General features: G+C 34.2%; 1 protein-coding gene across 1 annotated transcript; it reads left to right on the top strand.

Moving 5' to 3' along the window:
- The first annotated feature begins 14,522 nt into the window (after positions 1-14,522).
- Positions 14,523-16,690, top strand: LOC119663539 (putative uncharacterized protein DDB_G0282269). The gene is made up of 2 exons (XM_038073152.1): positions 14,523-14,834; positions 16,478-16,690. Exons 1-2 carry the CDS (start codon positions 14,523-14,525, stop codon positions 16,688-16,690), a joined length of 525 nt encoding a protein of 174 aa, XP_037929080.1.
- The last annotated feature ends 1,001 nt before the right edge of the window (positions 16,691-17,691 follow it).

The following is a 17,691-nucleotide window of genomic DNA, read 5'->3' as shown; positions in this document are numbered from 1 at the left end:
ATCATCAATATATATTAGCAGGTTTGCTGGATTAGGTGTTCTTGATTAATAATATTTAAATCCTGAAATGATTAAAGGATCTCCTATCGACCAATAAGAGTGGAAACGACCTATCAGATTATTGTTGAGTATTACTAAGCTCTTCAGCCGCTTAATGTTCTTTCAGCATCTAAATGCCGCATAGAACACGATTCAAATAAAAGACGTAGCCTTGTCTTAAGTTAAATTGAATCTATTTTATTATCAAAAATTATGGGTATTTATACTTATTCTAGCTTATTTACTAAACAATTATTATTTACTTTTCGATTAATTTGAGTAACCAATCAATGCATTGGTTACTCCCATAAATTACATTAATTGTTTTATTACATTAATTTTATAAACAAATACTCTTCTAACGCATTACAATAATACGTCATATATTGTTTTTAAAGAGTTAATGCACTTTCCAGAATTTAGGTCGGAATAGTGCAATGACCATACGTGCTTATCATGTCTTATGTTACAAATGCATATTTGTAACAGCATGAGTCAAACTATTTCTTTTAAGTAATATGATCAAAGTCAAAGCGTCAAACAGACAAAAGTGCATATTATAATTTATGACACATTTATTTTATCTGAATGAACAGTGGCTTGTCACATATGATATTAACGTAGGTCATGGGCACTACATGGTTTTAATGACTTATATTTTTGGTTGAATCAAAACAAACAAAAATAAATGATGAGTTACAAATATTTAATCTAAGCTTAAATAACTAACAAACTTCATTTTATTAAATATAATTATGTAAATGAAATTATTGACATGATAAAATTAAAAGAAATATTAAATAGAAAAAAATAAAAAAAAATATAAGAAAATAATGAACAATTCATATAATATTAGAAATATTTAACACAATAAATTCAGAGTAAAAAAAAACCAAAGAGAAAAAGAAAACAAGCAAAAAGGTATTTAAACTAAGCTTAAATAACTAACAAACTTCATTTTATTAAATATAATTATGTAAATGAAATTATTGACATGATAAAATTAAAAGAAATATTAAATAAAAAAAAATAAAAAAAAATATAAGAAAATAATGAACAAATTCAAATAATATTAGAAATATTAAACAAAAATAAATCAAGAGTAAAAAAAACCCAAAGAGAAAAAGAAAATAAGTAAAAAGATAAACAAACAAAGAGAGGATCATTACAAGTAGCATTTTTTTATCCAGCTACTCTTATTTACGAATCGCCTCCACGTTGGTGACGTCACCAGCCAGGAAACCTGTAATTAAAATAAAACCTAAGACTCTCTTTCTATCTGTACTCTTAAGTACTTTCATAGTATATTGGTTGTTGCCTATATACCCACATATATATTAAGTTTAAATGTTTCTTTTCCCCTTTTTTCCTTCTGACTCCTGTTTCAACAATTAATTTAATTAAATATTAAGAATCCAATAATAATAAAAATAATAAAAATTATGAAAATTATATAGTAAAATAATTATTAAAAAAATTTTATAAATGATATAAATGATATAAGAATTCAATAATAAAAAAAATAATAAAAATTATGAAAATTATATAATAAAATAATTATTAAAAAAATTTTATAAATGATATAAATGATATAAGAATTCAATAATAATAAAAAAAATAATAAAAATTATGAAAATTATATAATAAAATAATTATTAAAAAAAAATTTTATAAATGATATAGGTATATCATGTGAAATAATGAATTTTTCGCCACTTAGCTGTTGTTGTTTCTGCTGTCTTGTTGCTGCTTTCTTGTGGAGCTTCTACAGATTCTGCATAGTCAATAAGATCATTGCGTGATGTGCCATTCATTTGTAAAATGGGATCAGTTAGAGTAACTAATTCTTCATCCGGTGGATTTACTTTTCACTTGTTGTTCTTTGCTGCTGCCTTATTCATGCCACTGAGATAGGGATGTTTTCAATTTATGGCCATCAGTTAAGTGGACAGATTAGTTTAGAACTTTTTAGTTTTCTTAGCGATAATTTAAGCCTCCGATTTTTAAGAATAAATTAAACGTTTAAAACGTAAAGAATATTTAAATATTAGTTTATAACTTTTTAGTTTTCTTTAGCGATAATTCAAGCCTCCGATTTTTAAGAATAAATTAAACGTTTAAAGCGTAAAGAATATTTCTTTCGTACATTCGTACATATGTCTAACTTGCATATAAAAGTGCACTTTAGGTAGTTTTAACTTATTAAATTTCTCACACCATATGTACAGTGCATTGCAAAAAAAAATGCTATTGTCATTTTTAACATTTTTGTTCCACTGAATATTTTTAATAATTTAATATAACACAATTATCAATTATAATCATTTGCAGTATTCAATTCAATATTCATTATTTTGGTATTTTATTTTTAAATATCCACTTTATTTATTATTTAATATATTTCAATCACATATTTTAAATTGCACCAATAAAAAAACTTTTCTAACTGCTCGCGGACATCGACCGTCACCGTTCAAATCATTTTCAAGAAGGCCGCTAGCAAACACTCTTTCCTTTTTATATCTATCATCTTTCCGTAATTTCACCCGTTGTAAACTCATTCCGTACACTTTTGGAGGCCGTTCTTTGAACCTTCAGTTAATACTGTTTTTCTTTTGTACATTCCGAACGTCCCACCTGCATCACCCACTTTTTTCCTTTTATAACTTATTTTAATACTTCCATTGTGCATTGCTCTGGCAGCATTGATCTTTACAACTCCTAAAGCTATTGCTGTCACTTTGATCAAAAGAAACCAAAACAAAAAATGTGCCAAAGCTTTTACATATTTCTTTATTTTGATTGTGCGAGCAATCCACATTTCTAATTTTTAGTGATTGAAGATTAGTGAATAATTTATATATATATAAAAAACAAACAAAGTAATTATATATATATAAAAAAAATTCATTCTAATATAAAAAAAAGTATTCGCAAAGCAGAAAATAAAACAATGGGATCTGGTGCGGATTCAAATGGTGAAGTGCACGCTCACCTAACAAAAAAAACAACCACCGGTACGGACGTTGGCCGTACTTATGGGCGTCGCGGGTAAACCGAGGTAATGTCTGTAATATTTCTTTTATTCTTATTGTATTACCATTTTATTTCCACACAGGCCTACATAACATATACTCCTCAACCGTCCATGGTGAAATGGCCAAGACTGTTGTGTATCTAGTTTAACTAGATACCCTAGAGTTTTATTTTATAATTTCTGCATACAACGCGGAACTGTTTTCATTTCCAAATATTACTGATTTCAATCAGTGAACTCAATAATATGAGTTAGTGAATTTGTTGTGAATTGGAGGACTTAGGTAATTGATATTGAGATATATAAATATTGATATATTAATATAGTATTAATATCAATTTTACATTGTAAACCGCCCCTGGAGTCTGTAGTAATGGCTGTATGGCGTGATATTTTCATGCCCATAGAGTTGTTGCTAGTTGTTTACACCAAATTTGGGATAACGCATGTGGGTTTTTGTTTTTGAGCGAGGTAGGTCAGTTGTCTTTGAGATGAGTAAAGAACGAGTAGAGAGTTTTGATGAAAATAAAAATTAAGTGAATTAATTGGATAATATTAAAAATTTGGATATAAGAACAATTAAGTACCATATAGTATACAAAAATAAAAATTAAGTGAATTAATTGTATAATATTAAACATTTGGATATAAGAACAATTAAGTATAGTATACAAAAATAAAAAACAAAATATTAAACTAATAGTTTTTTTTACATATAAATTGGCCATATTAATGACAAATAATTAACAAACATGCATATTTCTATTGCAAGCAAAAAACTAAGATGTGATATAAAAAATAAACTCTAAATATTGAACAATAACAGTTTCGTGTAGCCTTACGTCAAATATTCTCATTAACCTTTGTTTTTGTACTGACTACCGTTTGAGGAAGGTTGGGATTATTACAGGTTGAAAAGTTGAGACTGGAGTTGCGTGCGCATTCTGTACTGTTGAGTTATTTTAGTAACGAATGATTTAATTTATTAAATCGATTTTTACATGTCAATTTACATGTCAAGTTAATTTAATTCAAAGGGACAATTAAAAAAAATAAAAATAAGTAAAAAGTAATAGAAAAAATAAGAAAAAATCACAACTAGACATAGAACAATATAAAATGAAATTGAGGCCATCAACAACACTATCACAGCAACAACGAAATCAACAACAGCAACTTTACCAACAGCTACAACGACATCAACAACAGCAACTTTAACAACAGAAGCCACAGCAACAACATCAACAACAGCAACACTATCAACAGCAACAACAACAACGGCAGCAATACAAATATTCGGACTTGTTCAATAACTCGTTTGTTATTGATACTGAATCGACACTTGAATCAATTCAGTGTTGCTTATGATCAGGAATCCGGCACTTGAGCCAGTCCCTATTGCGAATCCTGAATTTGGCACTTGAACCAACTTCAGGTGACCTGCTTCTTGGATAATAATCTTATTTAGTGTTGTGAGCAAGGTGTTTTTACAAATTTACAAATTTGGCAAGGTGTTGATACATACAATTCCCACGATAATGCCCTATACCTCAAGCTGCATTAAAGTAGCGATTAGATATCGCTTAGCTTAGTTGTGGGAACGGTCACAGTTCTCATGGAAATTGTATACATTTACGAATAACAAATAAGGAATATTACTTGCGGAATTTCCTTAGCAACCAGGTATATGCTTATAAACTTATTTTCTTCTAACCTTGAAATAAGTCCATATACCAGCTTGCTTTACAAACATAATTATTATTTTAATAATTATAATACTGACCTTGCACAAACGAATTTTCATTTCTCATAATGTTATGTATTAAAATATTGCACATGCCAAATGCATGGCTTATCTGCAGTTTCATATGATGAGCAAAGTGTGCTAGTGTGATATACAACTGTTGTTGTTGTTTTTGATAAATGTTGATATTTTAACCCACCGTTCAAGGCTAAGACATCAAGTCATTATCATTATGAGAATAAAAATTCGTTTTGACAACAAAACAAAAATAATAGAATAAATTTGATTGAAATAAATAATTTGTAATTATGTTGAACAAAAATAATTGAATAAATCTAATTAACTTAAAATACAAGATTTATAGATTTTATGCTGATCATTATTATGTCCAAATTGGACAGGACTGTTTCATAATTGGACTTAATGAATAAAGAAAAACCTGGTAGTAGCAACAAAATTAGATCTTGGAATTATGAAAAGATATGTTGAAACGCATAGGCTGCAAGCATTTAAAGGGTACTTCGGATATTGAGTAGTTTTCAATTTAAACAGAAATAAGCAGATTCGAATATTTAAATACTGCTCAATGTCACAACCCAGAATAGCGTTATATGATCCAAAAGTTTAATGCCGTAGATGTATCTAGTACTACAGTTTACTACAGTTCTCAATGTAGCAAGGGACTACAATTCAAATAAAATCCTAGACATTTAACTGATGCACTATATTTAATAATTGAGTTTCCAATAGCCACTGGAGGTAATTCGTCTAAGTTTAATTTGAACCTAATAAGCGGCAAAATGATGGTTTTATCTGCATTTAGCAGCATATTGTTTTCAACTGTTCAGCGATGTATGCATGTTAAATCTATATTAAACTTTGTGACAAGGTCATTTAACATTAAACATTAACTTTTTCCTCAATTGGAATAACTTTAGCTTTTTTTAATACAATAGTTTATAATATGAGTTGATGCAGATATTATGAATGGTAAAATGAGCTTTATAATTTTAAGAAGAATTTCATCTAACCCAAAAGTATTGAACTTATACTCATTAAATTCTTAAAAACAGTATCTTCACTTACGCAGTTAGTAAAGCTAAAGCCTTCAATAACGTCAACAATATCCATATCTAAGAATACTTAAGAAGAGTTACCATTATCATCAACAGAAGAAACAAAGAAGTTACTTAGAGCATTTGGCTCCACATTACATATATTTTTACTTTTTCGTGTAACTCCAAGCATTTTGATATTATTAAAAAGGGTTTTAGTAGATTTAGTACCACCAAGCTTAGATTCATAGTAATCTGACTTACCCTTATGAACAGTTCTAGCAGCTACATTTTTAGCAATTCTAAACTTCATCCAGTTAAATTCAGTAGGGTACTTTTTCCAAACTGCATATTTTCTATTTCTTAAATTTATAAAATGTTTTATTCTAGGATTAAACCATGGGCAAGAGACATTATTGACGGTTATCGAACGAAAAGGTACATAGCGATGACGAAGGCTAAGCAATTTCTTATTGAATGCATCTAATTTTTGATCAGCTAAAATATCAGACCAAATTCATTCCATTCAGTTGAATTAAGTTCAGAAAATAATCCCACTGAATCAATTAACTTATAATCTCAAAAAGAAAATCTAGTTGAGATAGATTTTTTAATTTTCTTAAAGTCTAACGTAACAAATAGTAGGTCGTGATCTGAAACAAATGAAATCTGATCAAACAACAATAATTTGCTTATATCAGAAACTTCGATTATGTCCAGAAGACTAAGCTTAACATTATTGGCATATCTAGTAGGTATGTTACTATTGACGATACATAAGCACGATATGGCAATAAGATCATTAAAATGGGAAACATTACCACAGTTTGAGAGAAGATCATTATTGAAATCACCAAGTACTGCTACGTATTCGAAATTAAGCGCAATGGGTTGCAGTGAATCAAAAAAGGGATCGCAACTAAAGCATAAATTATACACGCACCCCACTAACATTTTCTGAAAACCAATATTGATGATTATGATAACGAATTCAATGTCAGACTTACCAGACATACATGCCAAATTACTTTTTAAGTAACATTTACAATAAATTGTCACCCCGCATCCTCTTCTTTGCTTCCTATCATGACGGTAGGAAATATAATATATACTACTGATGTCACTATTGAACCAAGTTTCCGACACGCATATGACATCAACATAAGAGTTTTCAAAAACAGTCTAAATGTAGTCAAATTTTAGATCAGTTAGGCTTCTAGCATTAAAATGTACCATATTTAGACCGCAATTTTGTTTACTAAATATATTTATCAAGATTTTGTGGTCCATCAAAGTTGATAATCAGTTCTTTCAGCTTCCAGTTTAAGTTTTCTTTGTAGGGTTTTACATATTAAATCCCTGGAATCATGGTCTATGCTAAAAAAGTACACGGATTTTGTTGATTACTCCTTAAGTAAAAAACCTTTTTCAAAAAAATTTGTTATGTTGGTACACCCTTTCTTGACATATAGTGTAAGGACGGAATTTTGTACAAATTTCCGCCATACATAAACTTACTATTTTTATTAAAATTCTCTGCATAAAAATTATTTAAATACGATAAACACAGCGAACATCCATACGCACAACAAACACCGCGAACATCCACACGCACGATCAACACAGCGAACATCCACACGCACGATCAACACCGCGAACATCCACACGCACGACAAACACAGCGAACACCCACACGCACGAAAATTATACTTGTGCGGTTATGCGTGCAATTAATCAAAGCAAAGTGTTTTGTATAAATAGCGGAGATTTTTATATGAAAAATCACTTAGCACCGGCACACCGAAGTGAGTAGACCACTACTCCAGCGCTAAGTCCCTTTTAGAAGCCTATAGTGTTTCGACGCTAAGGCTAAATCAATTTGTAGAAACTTGTGAGTAGATGGTATAACGCCTTTGATGTTTTGACGACTTTGGCTAGAAACTAATTAAGTAGATTTTATAACGCCTTTGATGTTTTGACGTCTTTGGCTAGAAACTAATTGTGTAGATTTGAAAAAAACCCTTTGATGTTCTGACGTCTTTGGATAAAACTTACTGAGTAGAGTCAAGCTTAAAATAAGTTATTTAAGAAAACTTTTAATAAATAAAATAAAAACACAATCAAACGGTCTTTTAATTCTCATTGGTTTACCAGCTTCGAACTAGTCGATAAAACAAATTTATTGCAACGACCCGGACCACGACTGAGTAATACCTCAGCAAATTAAAAACGACGAATCCGTGTCGTTACAATTGGCGCCCGAGCAGGGACTAGTGTTCGATAGTATTCCAAGTGGAAAGAAAAGAATTACCAGGGACCTGATTGGTCAAATCACAGTGGTCAAGGCTCGAATGGAAATTTAAGATCCAGAGGATAAAATAATAACAAATATCATATCGCGACAAGGAACAATGTCGGTGGGATCAAGAGGAATACTAGGAACATATGGAAGTTCAATAAATCCTCCAGTGCGCTCCTACCTTCAGATGGTTGAAGAGGTACAGAAGTGGTCCTGTAAATATGATAGTGGTAAGGATCCACTAGGTTTCATCGATCACATAGAGGAACTGGCGGCTATGTACAGTATCGATGTTAATCTAATTCCCAAGATGATGCCAATACTATTTGAAGATAAAGCATTAGGATGGTACCGCAATAACCATAAACCTTGGCCCCTCTGGTCAAGCTTCAAGGAAGATTTCTTAAAATTCTTCATATCATGTAGATATTTCGAAAACTTAGAAAATGAGGTACGAACACGACTACAAAAGACAAACGAAAGTTTCAAGGATTACTCACTTGATATTATAAATTTAATGCGACACACTGGCATGGATCCAGATTCGCAATTGGAGCGGGTATATCGAAACATGAAGACAGACTACCGGATGTACATTGTAATGAACCTACTTTTTCGTAGCCGGGGTAGTCCTCAGCCTAGTCCAAGGTCTTACAAGAAATTTGTATTCGCGGGGACCCAAGCGTTCAACCAATGTCGTTTCCACCGTTGAAGTAAGATGCCGTACAACAAATTAATTATTTTTAAATTCAAGTTTTTCTTTATTGAACAATTTGTAATATAACAATAAATGTATTTGAAAGGGAAAAAAAAATTATCAAATAATATCTTTACAAATACTCGTAGATAATATTAAGCAAATAATATTTAACTGTTTTCAATTTAAAAAAAAACAAAATTAATTAATCATATTTTAAGTTTAAAGTTTTATAAATGCAATTTCGTGTTCACTTAAATACAACAAAATTCATGAAAATTCATAAAATATTTTCAAATAAAAATATAAGGGAAGAAAAATTTCTATTAAGCGTAGTCGTGTGAAGATTACTTTGGTATTTTACTTAGAATTTTATGTAATATTTTTACATTCCTTAAATGTGGATTAAGTAATTAAATTCTTAATGTTACACTTTATAATTAATTAAGATTATGTTTGCATATAACAGAATACATTTTTTTTAATTATATTTTTTTTTTAATATATAAATTCGGGGATTGTGGCCTTGTCGTGGCGAGGGGGCTTAGTAGGGTGCAATGATCCTGAGATCGATGCCGGCGGTAGCGTAGCTACTGGTAGGGCCTCCCTTGCCGGCAAGGTCAAAGAGGAGCATCTGAAGCTAAGAGCAATCCACAACGGTTCGCGACTCGGATGGTCTTTTTTCCTCCGTGACGTCCCGGGATGTAGGCAAGATACAGCATCTTCAATCTTCGCTAAAAAGCCCACCGTTTTCTCGGACTCTCGAGTCTGAAGGTCTGACTGGTGGCCTTAACTGGCAGCCCCAGTACCAGTATAGGATGCATGGGCTAATCACTCGTTCATCTGAATCTACACGATTACTGAAACTGAAACAAATAATTATAACCAACGGCTCCCTTTGATGACGACTATTGGAATGAAAATACGGAAACGATTCGGAACCTGGAATATATGAACTCTAGCAGAAACATCAAAACTTGCTCAACTTGAACGTGAATTTGTACGTCTCAATCTTTTATTCATCGGGCTAAGCGAAGTAAGATGGAATGGCTGCGGCGAATACAAAACATCCTCCGGCGCTACACTCATATACTCTGGAAAGGCCACAGGCGAAAAAAGAGAAAGTGGAGTAGGCTTTCTATTATCCAAAGAAGCTAAACAAGCGCTCATAGAATGGCAACCACATGGCGACCGAATAATTCTGGCAAAATTTAAAACTCGAGCCAGAACCCTCACATGCATACAGTGTTACGCACCTACTGAAGTCACCGACCCACAAATCAAGGAAAATTTTTATGACTCCCTATACTCTGTTTTAAATAAATGCCCTAGAGGTGAAATAAAGCTCGTCATGGGAGATTTCAACGCACAAATCGGGCCAGATAACAATGGAAGAAAACAAGTGATGGGTAAACATGCTCTCGGCACAATGAACGATAATGGAGAGCGTTTCTATGAATTATGTAACACCATGGGCCTCACCATAGGAGGTAGTCTCTTCCCGCACAAACATTTGCATAAAGTCACTTGGGTTTCCCCAGATAATGCAACAGAAAATCAAATCGACCACATTGCCATCAGCAAAATGTGGAGACATTCATTATGTGATGTCAGAAATAAAAGAAGTGCAGACATGGCTTCTGACCACCATCTACTAATCGGTGAAATACAACTCAAATTAAATGCGGTCTTTAGAAAGCCACAACTCAAAAGGAAACGGTTCGACCTCGCCAAACTCGACAACCCTACTGTTCAAAATAACTATCAATCTCTTTTATCGGCCCAAATCCCTAATCCCTTGCCACTAGAAGAAGAAATCTTTGAAGCCGAAACTTATTGGGAACAAGCAAAATGTGCCTTCACTGAAGCAGCACAACAAAGTGTCGGTATTCCTCAACGTCAAAATAATCCGTGGATCACCGAATATACATGGAATCTTATAAAAGCGCGCAAAGGAGAAAAAGAAAAGGTTAACAGGGCAAGAACGCGCCAAACAAAGCAGCAGGCACAAGCCAACTACAGTATTGCCAACCGCAAAGTTAAACGCAGCGCTAGAGCCGATAAGCGCAGATGGCTCGACAATTTAGCAACAGAAGCCCAAAAAGCAAGCGAATCACATAGGCTCAAAGACGTACACAACATCACTAAAACTATGGTGGGACGTAAACACAGGATTGCAAAGCCAATAAAAAATACCAGGGGCGAACTAGTACACTCTACCGAAGGTCAGCTAAAAGTTTGGGAAGATCACTACAGAAATCTCCTAGCGGGAAACAACACCTATCCTCAGCAGGAACTATGTAGTAGACATAGTGTTGCTCGCAACGATATAAACACAGATGTACCTAACATCAGTGAAATTGAGGCAGCAATAACTCAGCTTAAAGCAGGTAAGTCCGCTGGTCCGGACAATATTGCCCCCGAACTGCTCAAAGCAGACAAAATTTCAGCTGCTCAAATTATTCAACCAATTGTCAACAACTTCTGGTCCCAAGAGTCATTACCGCCTAATCTTAAAGACGGCATCATTATTAATATACCAAAGAAAGGTAACCTGATGCAATGCTCCAACTGGAGAGGCATAACTTTACTAAATGTAGCTTATAAAGTTATTGCTCAAGTCTTACATAAACGTTTAACTTCGGCCGTTGAGCCTACACTACGAGCCGAGCAAGCAGGATTTAGGCATAATCGATCATGTGCCGACCACATAAACAGCCTTCGAATAATAGTCGAACAGTCTAGCGAATGGCGATCTCCTCTATACTTGCTGTTTATCGACTTTAAATGTGCATTCGATACACTTCTCCATCCCACCATCTGGTATGCATTAGAGTGTAAAGGTATACCGAGTAAATTAATAAATTTAGTAAAAGGCTTGTACTCTGACGCGCACTGCTCAGTACTTCACGAAGGGCGTCTCAGCGGGCAAATTCAAATTAAGTCTGGCGTCCGACAAGGTTGCATTCTTTCACCTATACTATTTAATATAGTCTTAGATGTGGTTATGTCGGAAGCTATGAGCACAAATCATGGCATCTCATTCGGCCTTCATAACAAACTTACTGACCTCGATTACGCTGATGACATCTGTTTACTAACACATAACTTTTCCCAGATGCAAATATCGTTAAACAACATCGCAAAGCGTGCACTGGCAGCTGGTCTGTCAATCAATATCAACAAAACCAAGTCTATGCGTCTCAATTCAAACTGCTCAACGAAGTTTCAACTAGATGGCTCCTACATCGAAGATGTACAAAGTTTCTGCTAACTGGGAAGCTACATTTCGAACAACGGCGGCAGTCGGCAAGACATACAGTACAGGCTATCGAAAGCGAAGCAAGCGTTTGGAACCCTTAACAAAATCTGGCGTTCATCCAACATCACACAACGCACTAAGATACACCTGTACAATGCAAACGTAAAATCAACTTTACTATATGGTAGTGAGAGTTGGAACCTAACGGCAAGAGACGCACAACAGCTACAAGCCTTTGTCAATCGTTGTCTACGACGCATCCTTCATGTATTCTGGCCAGCAACCATAACCAACAATGAGCTCGGGTTTAGAACGAATCAGCCTCTTATAACTGATGAAATAATGATGCGCAAATACAAATGGCTTGGCCATACGTTAAGAAAACCCGCTGATGATATCGCAAGAAATGTCTTAGATTTCAACCCTCAAGGCAGTAGAAGACCAGGGCATCCGCACAACACTTGGAAACGACAAACTGAAACCGAATTAAGAAATGCTGGAAAGAGTGAAACAAAACGTCTTGCATTAGATAGAGTTCAATGGAAACTATTTGTTACGGCCCTCTATTCCACCTAGGAATAAAAGGATTAAATAATAATAATAATAACTTCATAAGAACTAATAATACATGAGCTTGTTGAGTTTAGAAAATTTATACTCCTATGCTCTTAACTTGAAGCCTTTACGATTGTGACTGCATTGTTGTTACTTTTCTCATTTCATTTAAATGAATAAAATTTGTAGATATTCCATTATACAATTTGGAATTTGTTAATTTTTGAAGCGATTCGTTCGATTTAAATAAAATAACTTGTAAATTTGCGCTTATATATTGAAGTTACTTACGCGAAAACCTGCACTGCATTTTATAGATAAGTCTTACCCTTTCTGGTACATCAGAGCGTAATATCCCACTGCTTACAACGTCCAGCGATGATTATACAGAAACACCGTTCAATTTATGCTTTGCCACGTATCGGGGAGAGGGACACCCAAGCCGCGCCACGTCTTTTGCCCGTGGTGTCAACACGTTTATACGTACGAAACTAGCACGAGTACAAAATCTTTTGATTGACCACTGTTAAAGCCGTCAATTATTTCTTTTGTACTGTGGCTATTAACAATATTATACCGCTTCGCGCCGTGTCGATAAATTATTTCAATTTTTGTTCCTTTATATATTACAAAAATAATTACACAATTTTGATAATGTTATTTCAACTTGTTAATTTTATATTAAAATAGTTTTAATTTTTATAAAAAAAAATCACTTAAGCGCTTTTTCTCGGTTTTAATAACACAAATCCGCAACTTGTAACAATATTTGAATCTTGTTAATTTTTCTTTATATTAAAATTGTAAAATCTTGTTACTATTTAAATCGTTAATTTTAATATTAAAATAGTTTTAATTGTTATATAAAAAAATCACTTAAGCGCTTTGTATCTGTTCTATTAACACAAACCCGCTACTTGCAATGCAAAGAAAGAAAAAAAAAACTTTTTTTTTTTTTATTTATTTTAAAAAAAAAACCAGGTAATTAACGTCACGGGTACGATGCGTTGCGTTCAACATAAACACGAGCCAAGAGACAGAAACTCCTCCGCCTGCGCCTTTTATTCTCCTTTTTTCTAACTGCGTCGAGCGAACTTTTTCGCTAGCCGTTGTTCGGTCAATGCCCCCAACATTTCCCCTCATCAGGTATTCTGTTGTTTTCTTTCCAGGCTTCTGAAAGCTTTAAACTGCACTCGCAGCTTTTTTCCCTTTTATTATCCGCTGCAACATTTTTACGATCAACCGAAAATGTACAAAACACATGACAATGACATTTCTTATTTTCTCTAATTTTGATTTGATTATTTTTCTACGAGTGATAATGTGGTTCGCGACAATTAATTTAAATTTATTTTAATTAGTATAGTTTGAACTATATTAATTAAAATAAATATTTAAAAGAGTGGTTCAAGGTATGTATAACATTCTTGCATAACATCAAATTTAATTTTATGTACTTTTAGACTTTGCCAATTGTACACGTTCTGTTGATGTTGGTGGCAATGGAAATTCCGTGAGTTGGTTGAGTTAATAGTTTTTGTATTTATTAACAAATTGTTTTGTTACAGGCGCCTTCGATTTAGTGACTTTAAGTATGTGCGGAAGTTATGTAGGTAGTTGTAACAATTTAAACTGCAAAATTTTTAATTCGTTACAACATTAAACGTTCAGAGTTTACAAGCCTAAATGAACACTTGCCGATGACTTCGAAGAACTAAGCACAGAACAGGATAAAGTGAGCCGTCATCGTGTTCGAGAAGTGAAAGTAGGACGCATGGTAGTCGAGTCCCCTCAAGTAATGGTGCTACAAAATAGAATGAGAAGCATACCCAATATGCCTGAACGGGATAACGTTATTCATAGTCCAAACTCTGAGTCATCCATTCCTCATCAGAAACCAAGTAATCAGCCTCAGAACCAATCAATCGCTAAGCAAGCAACAGCATTTATAACTAGAAATGTGACTTCAGCATCACGATCAAAGTCAAGCATAACGACACAACGCGTACAACCTCAAGATTATTCAAAAGCCCAGGCAATAAACCAGCAAGAAAATCCACAAGAGCAGACACCATGTAGGTGCTTAGTACCACAGCGTAAGCAAAATTCAAAACTCATCACAGAGTCGAAAAGTCAGAGTCCTGATGTACCGCGTCTGCGAAATTTAAAACTCATCACAGAGTCGAAAAGTCAGAGTCCAGATGTCCCACCTTTGCGAAATTCAAAACTCATCACAGAGTCGAAAAGTCAGAGTCCCGATGTCCCACGTTTGCGAAATTCAAAACTCATCACAGAGTCGAAAAGTCAGAGTCCAGATGTACCGCGTCAGCGAAATTTAAAACTCATCACAGAGTCGAAAAGTCAGAGTCCAGATGTACCGCGTCAGCGAAGTTTAAAACTCATAAACTCATCACAGAGTCGAAAAGTCAGAGTCCAGATGTACCGCGTCAGCGAAGTTTAAAACTCATCCCAGAGTCGAAAAGTCAGAGTCCAGATGTACCGCGTCAGCGAAGTTTAAAACTCATCACAGAGTCGAAAAGTCAGAGTCCAGATGTACCACGTCTGCGAAATTCAAAACTCATCACAGAGTCGAAAAGTCAGTGTCCAGATGTACCACGTGAGCAGGATTATGATTACACCAGTACACATCAAGATGAATTCCTCAAAGTTTTTAGGAATCCTAGAAAGCGGACACGAAACCATTCAACGAAGTAGTCCAGTTCAAGTCCCCCGAAGAAGGAGGGAAATGTAAGGACGGAATTTTGTACAAATTTCCGCCATACATAAACTTACTATTTTTATTAAAATTCTCTGCATAAAAATTATTTAAATACGATAAACACAGCGAACATCCATACGCACAACAAACACCGCGAACATCCGCACGCACGATCAACACCGCGAACGTCCACACGCACGATCAACACCGCGAACATCCACACGCACGATCAACACAGCGAACATCCACACGCACGATCAACACAGCGAACATCCATACGCACGACAAACACAGCGAACACCCACACGCACGAAAATTATACTTGTGCGGTTATGCGTGCAATTAATCAAAGCAAAGTGTTTTATATAAATAGCGGAGATTTTTAGATGAGTAGACCACTACTCCAGCGCTAAGTCCCTTTTAGAAGCCTATAGTGTTTCGACGCTAAGGCTAAATCAATTTGTAGAAACTTGTGAGTAGATGGTATAACGCCTTTGATGTTTTGACGTCTTTGGCTAGAAACTAATTAAGTAGATTTTATAACGCCTTTGATGTTTTGACGTCTTTGGCTAGAAATTAATTGCGTAGATTTGAAAAAAACCCTTTGATGTTCTGACGTCTTTGGATAAAACTTACTGAGTAGAGTCAAGCTTAAAATAAGTTATTTAAGAAAACTTTTAATAAATAAAATAAAAACACAATCAAACGGTCTTTTAATTCTCATTGGTTTACCAGCTTCGAACTAGTCGATAAAACAAATTTATTGCAACGACCCGGACCACGACTGAGTAATACCTCAGCAAATTAAAAACGACGAATCCGTGTCGTTACAATAGTACAAATTTGAGCGCTATCTATTAATTAGTTTGTTTACAGCAGCTATTAATGTGAGACTACCTCAAGTGCATTTAGCGATTTTTTCTATGGAAAACTCAGTTGATCGAGTTTGTTTAAAATTTTGTGTTTTGAACAAAATTTCATGTGTTGAAGCATTGAAAATGGTGCAGAAAGCTTACGGGGACTCTTCTATGTCTCGAACATAGTCATACGAGTGGTATAAATCATTCAAGGAGGGTCGTGAAGTGATCGAAGATTTGTCTCGTTCTGGGCGTCCATTAACATCAAATACCGAAGAAAACATGACAAAAATCAAGAAAATTGTGCAGAAAGATCGTCGTATGACTGAAAGGGAGATTGCTCGTGACTTAAACATCTCAAATGGATCCGTTCACCACATTGGGCATGAAACGCGTTGCAGCTCAACTTGTACCGAGACACCTTGATTTTTTGCAAAAAGAATACCGAAAGAATGTGTGTAAAGAAATGATTTTTGAGCATGGAAACGACTTTACATTCATGAAACGCATCATAACAGGTGATGAGATATGGATTTATGAGTATGACGTCGAAACCAGTCAATAATCCAGCGATTGGCGCTTCGAAAACGAGCCAAAACCCAAAAAACTACAGCGGTGTTGTTCATTACGAATTTTTGCCAGAGGGTCATACCATCAATAAAGAATATTACCTCGGCGTTATTTGCGTAAGTGCATCCATAAGAAAAGACCAGATTTGTGGATTCTTCAACAATTGGATTCTTCACCACGACAATGCTCCATCGCATACGGCTCTTGTTGTACCCGATTTTTCGGCCAAACACGGCATCACTGTCATCGTTTAGGTATCATATTCGCCAGATCTGGCGCCATGCAACTTTTTCTTGTTCCCGAAACTAAAATTGCCCCTTTGTGGTAAGCATTTTGAGTCGATTGAATCGGTAAAAGAGAACTCGCTGAAGGAACTAAATGCCATACCTGCACGGGCCTACGAAAAGTGTATCGAAGATTGAAGGAGATAAAATAAATTTGGAATAAAATTTAAATTTGTGTTTTATTTACGAAATCTGGGTACTTTTTTTCGAGATCTTTCAGATTTAGGTTTTTTTTGGCTTTGATATAGTTAACACATCTGATAAAGCTATTTTTATGTTCTTTGTATATGTGGCCAACTTCACCGCATTTTGCACATATATGTTCACTTTCCTTACAAACAGTCGCTTTATGGTTAAAACCCCAATATTTGTAGCATCGCATTACATTCAAGTTTTCGTATACTATGAATCGTTCCCAACCAATATTAAGCCTACGAACGCTCATAACTTGCTTGAAAGCTATATCATCTTATTCAACTAAAGCATTAAAGGTGTTTTTGTTTTTGAAGGACTCATAGATTTTCAAGACTTTTATATACTTAAACTTTATATTGTTTTGATTTCTTATTGCTT

This window comes from Teleopsis dalmanni, chromosome 1 (genome assembly GCF_002237135.1).
Source record: "Teleopsis dalmanni isolate 2A chromosome 1, ASM223713v2, whole genome shotgun sequence".
Classification (NCBI taxonomy): domain Eukaryota; kingdom Metazoa; phylum Arthropoda; class Insecta; order Diptera; family Diopsidae; genus Teleopsis; species Teleopsis dalmanni.
Note: the sequence above shows the minus strand (reverse complement) of the source record. Positions and strands in the feature narration are given on the sequence as shown.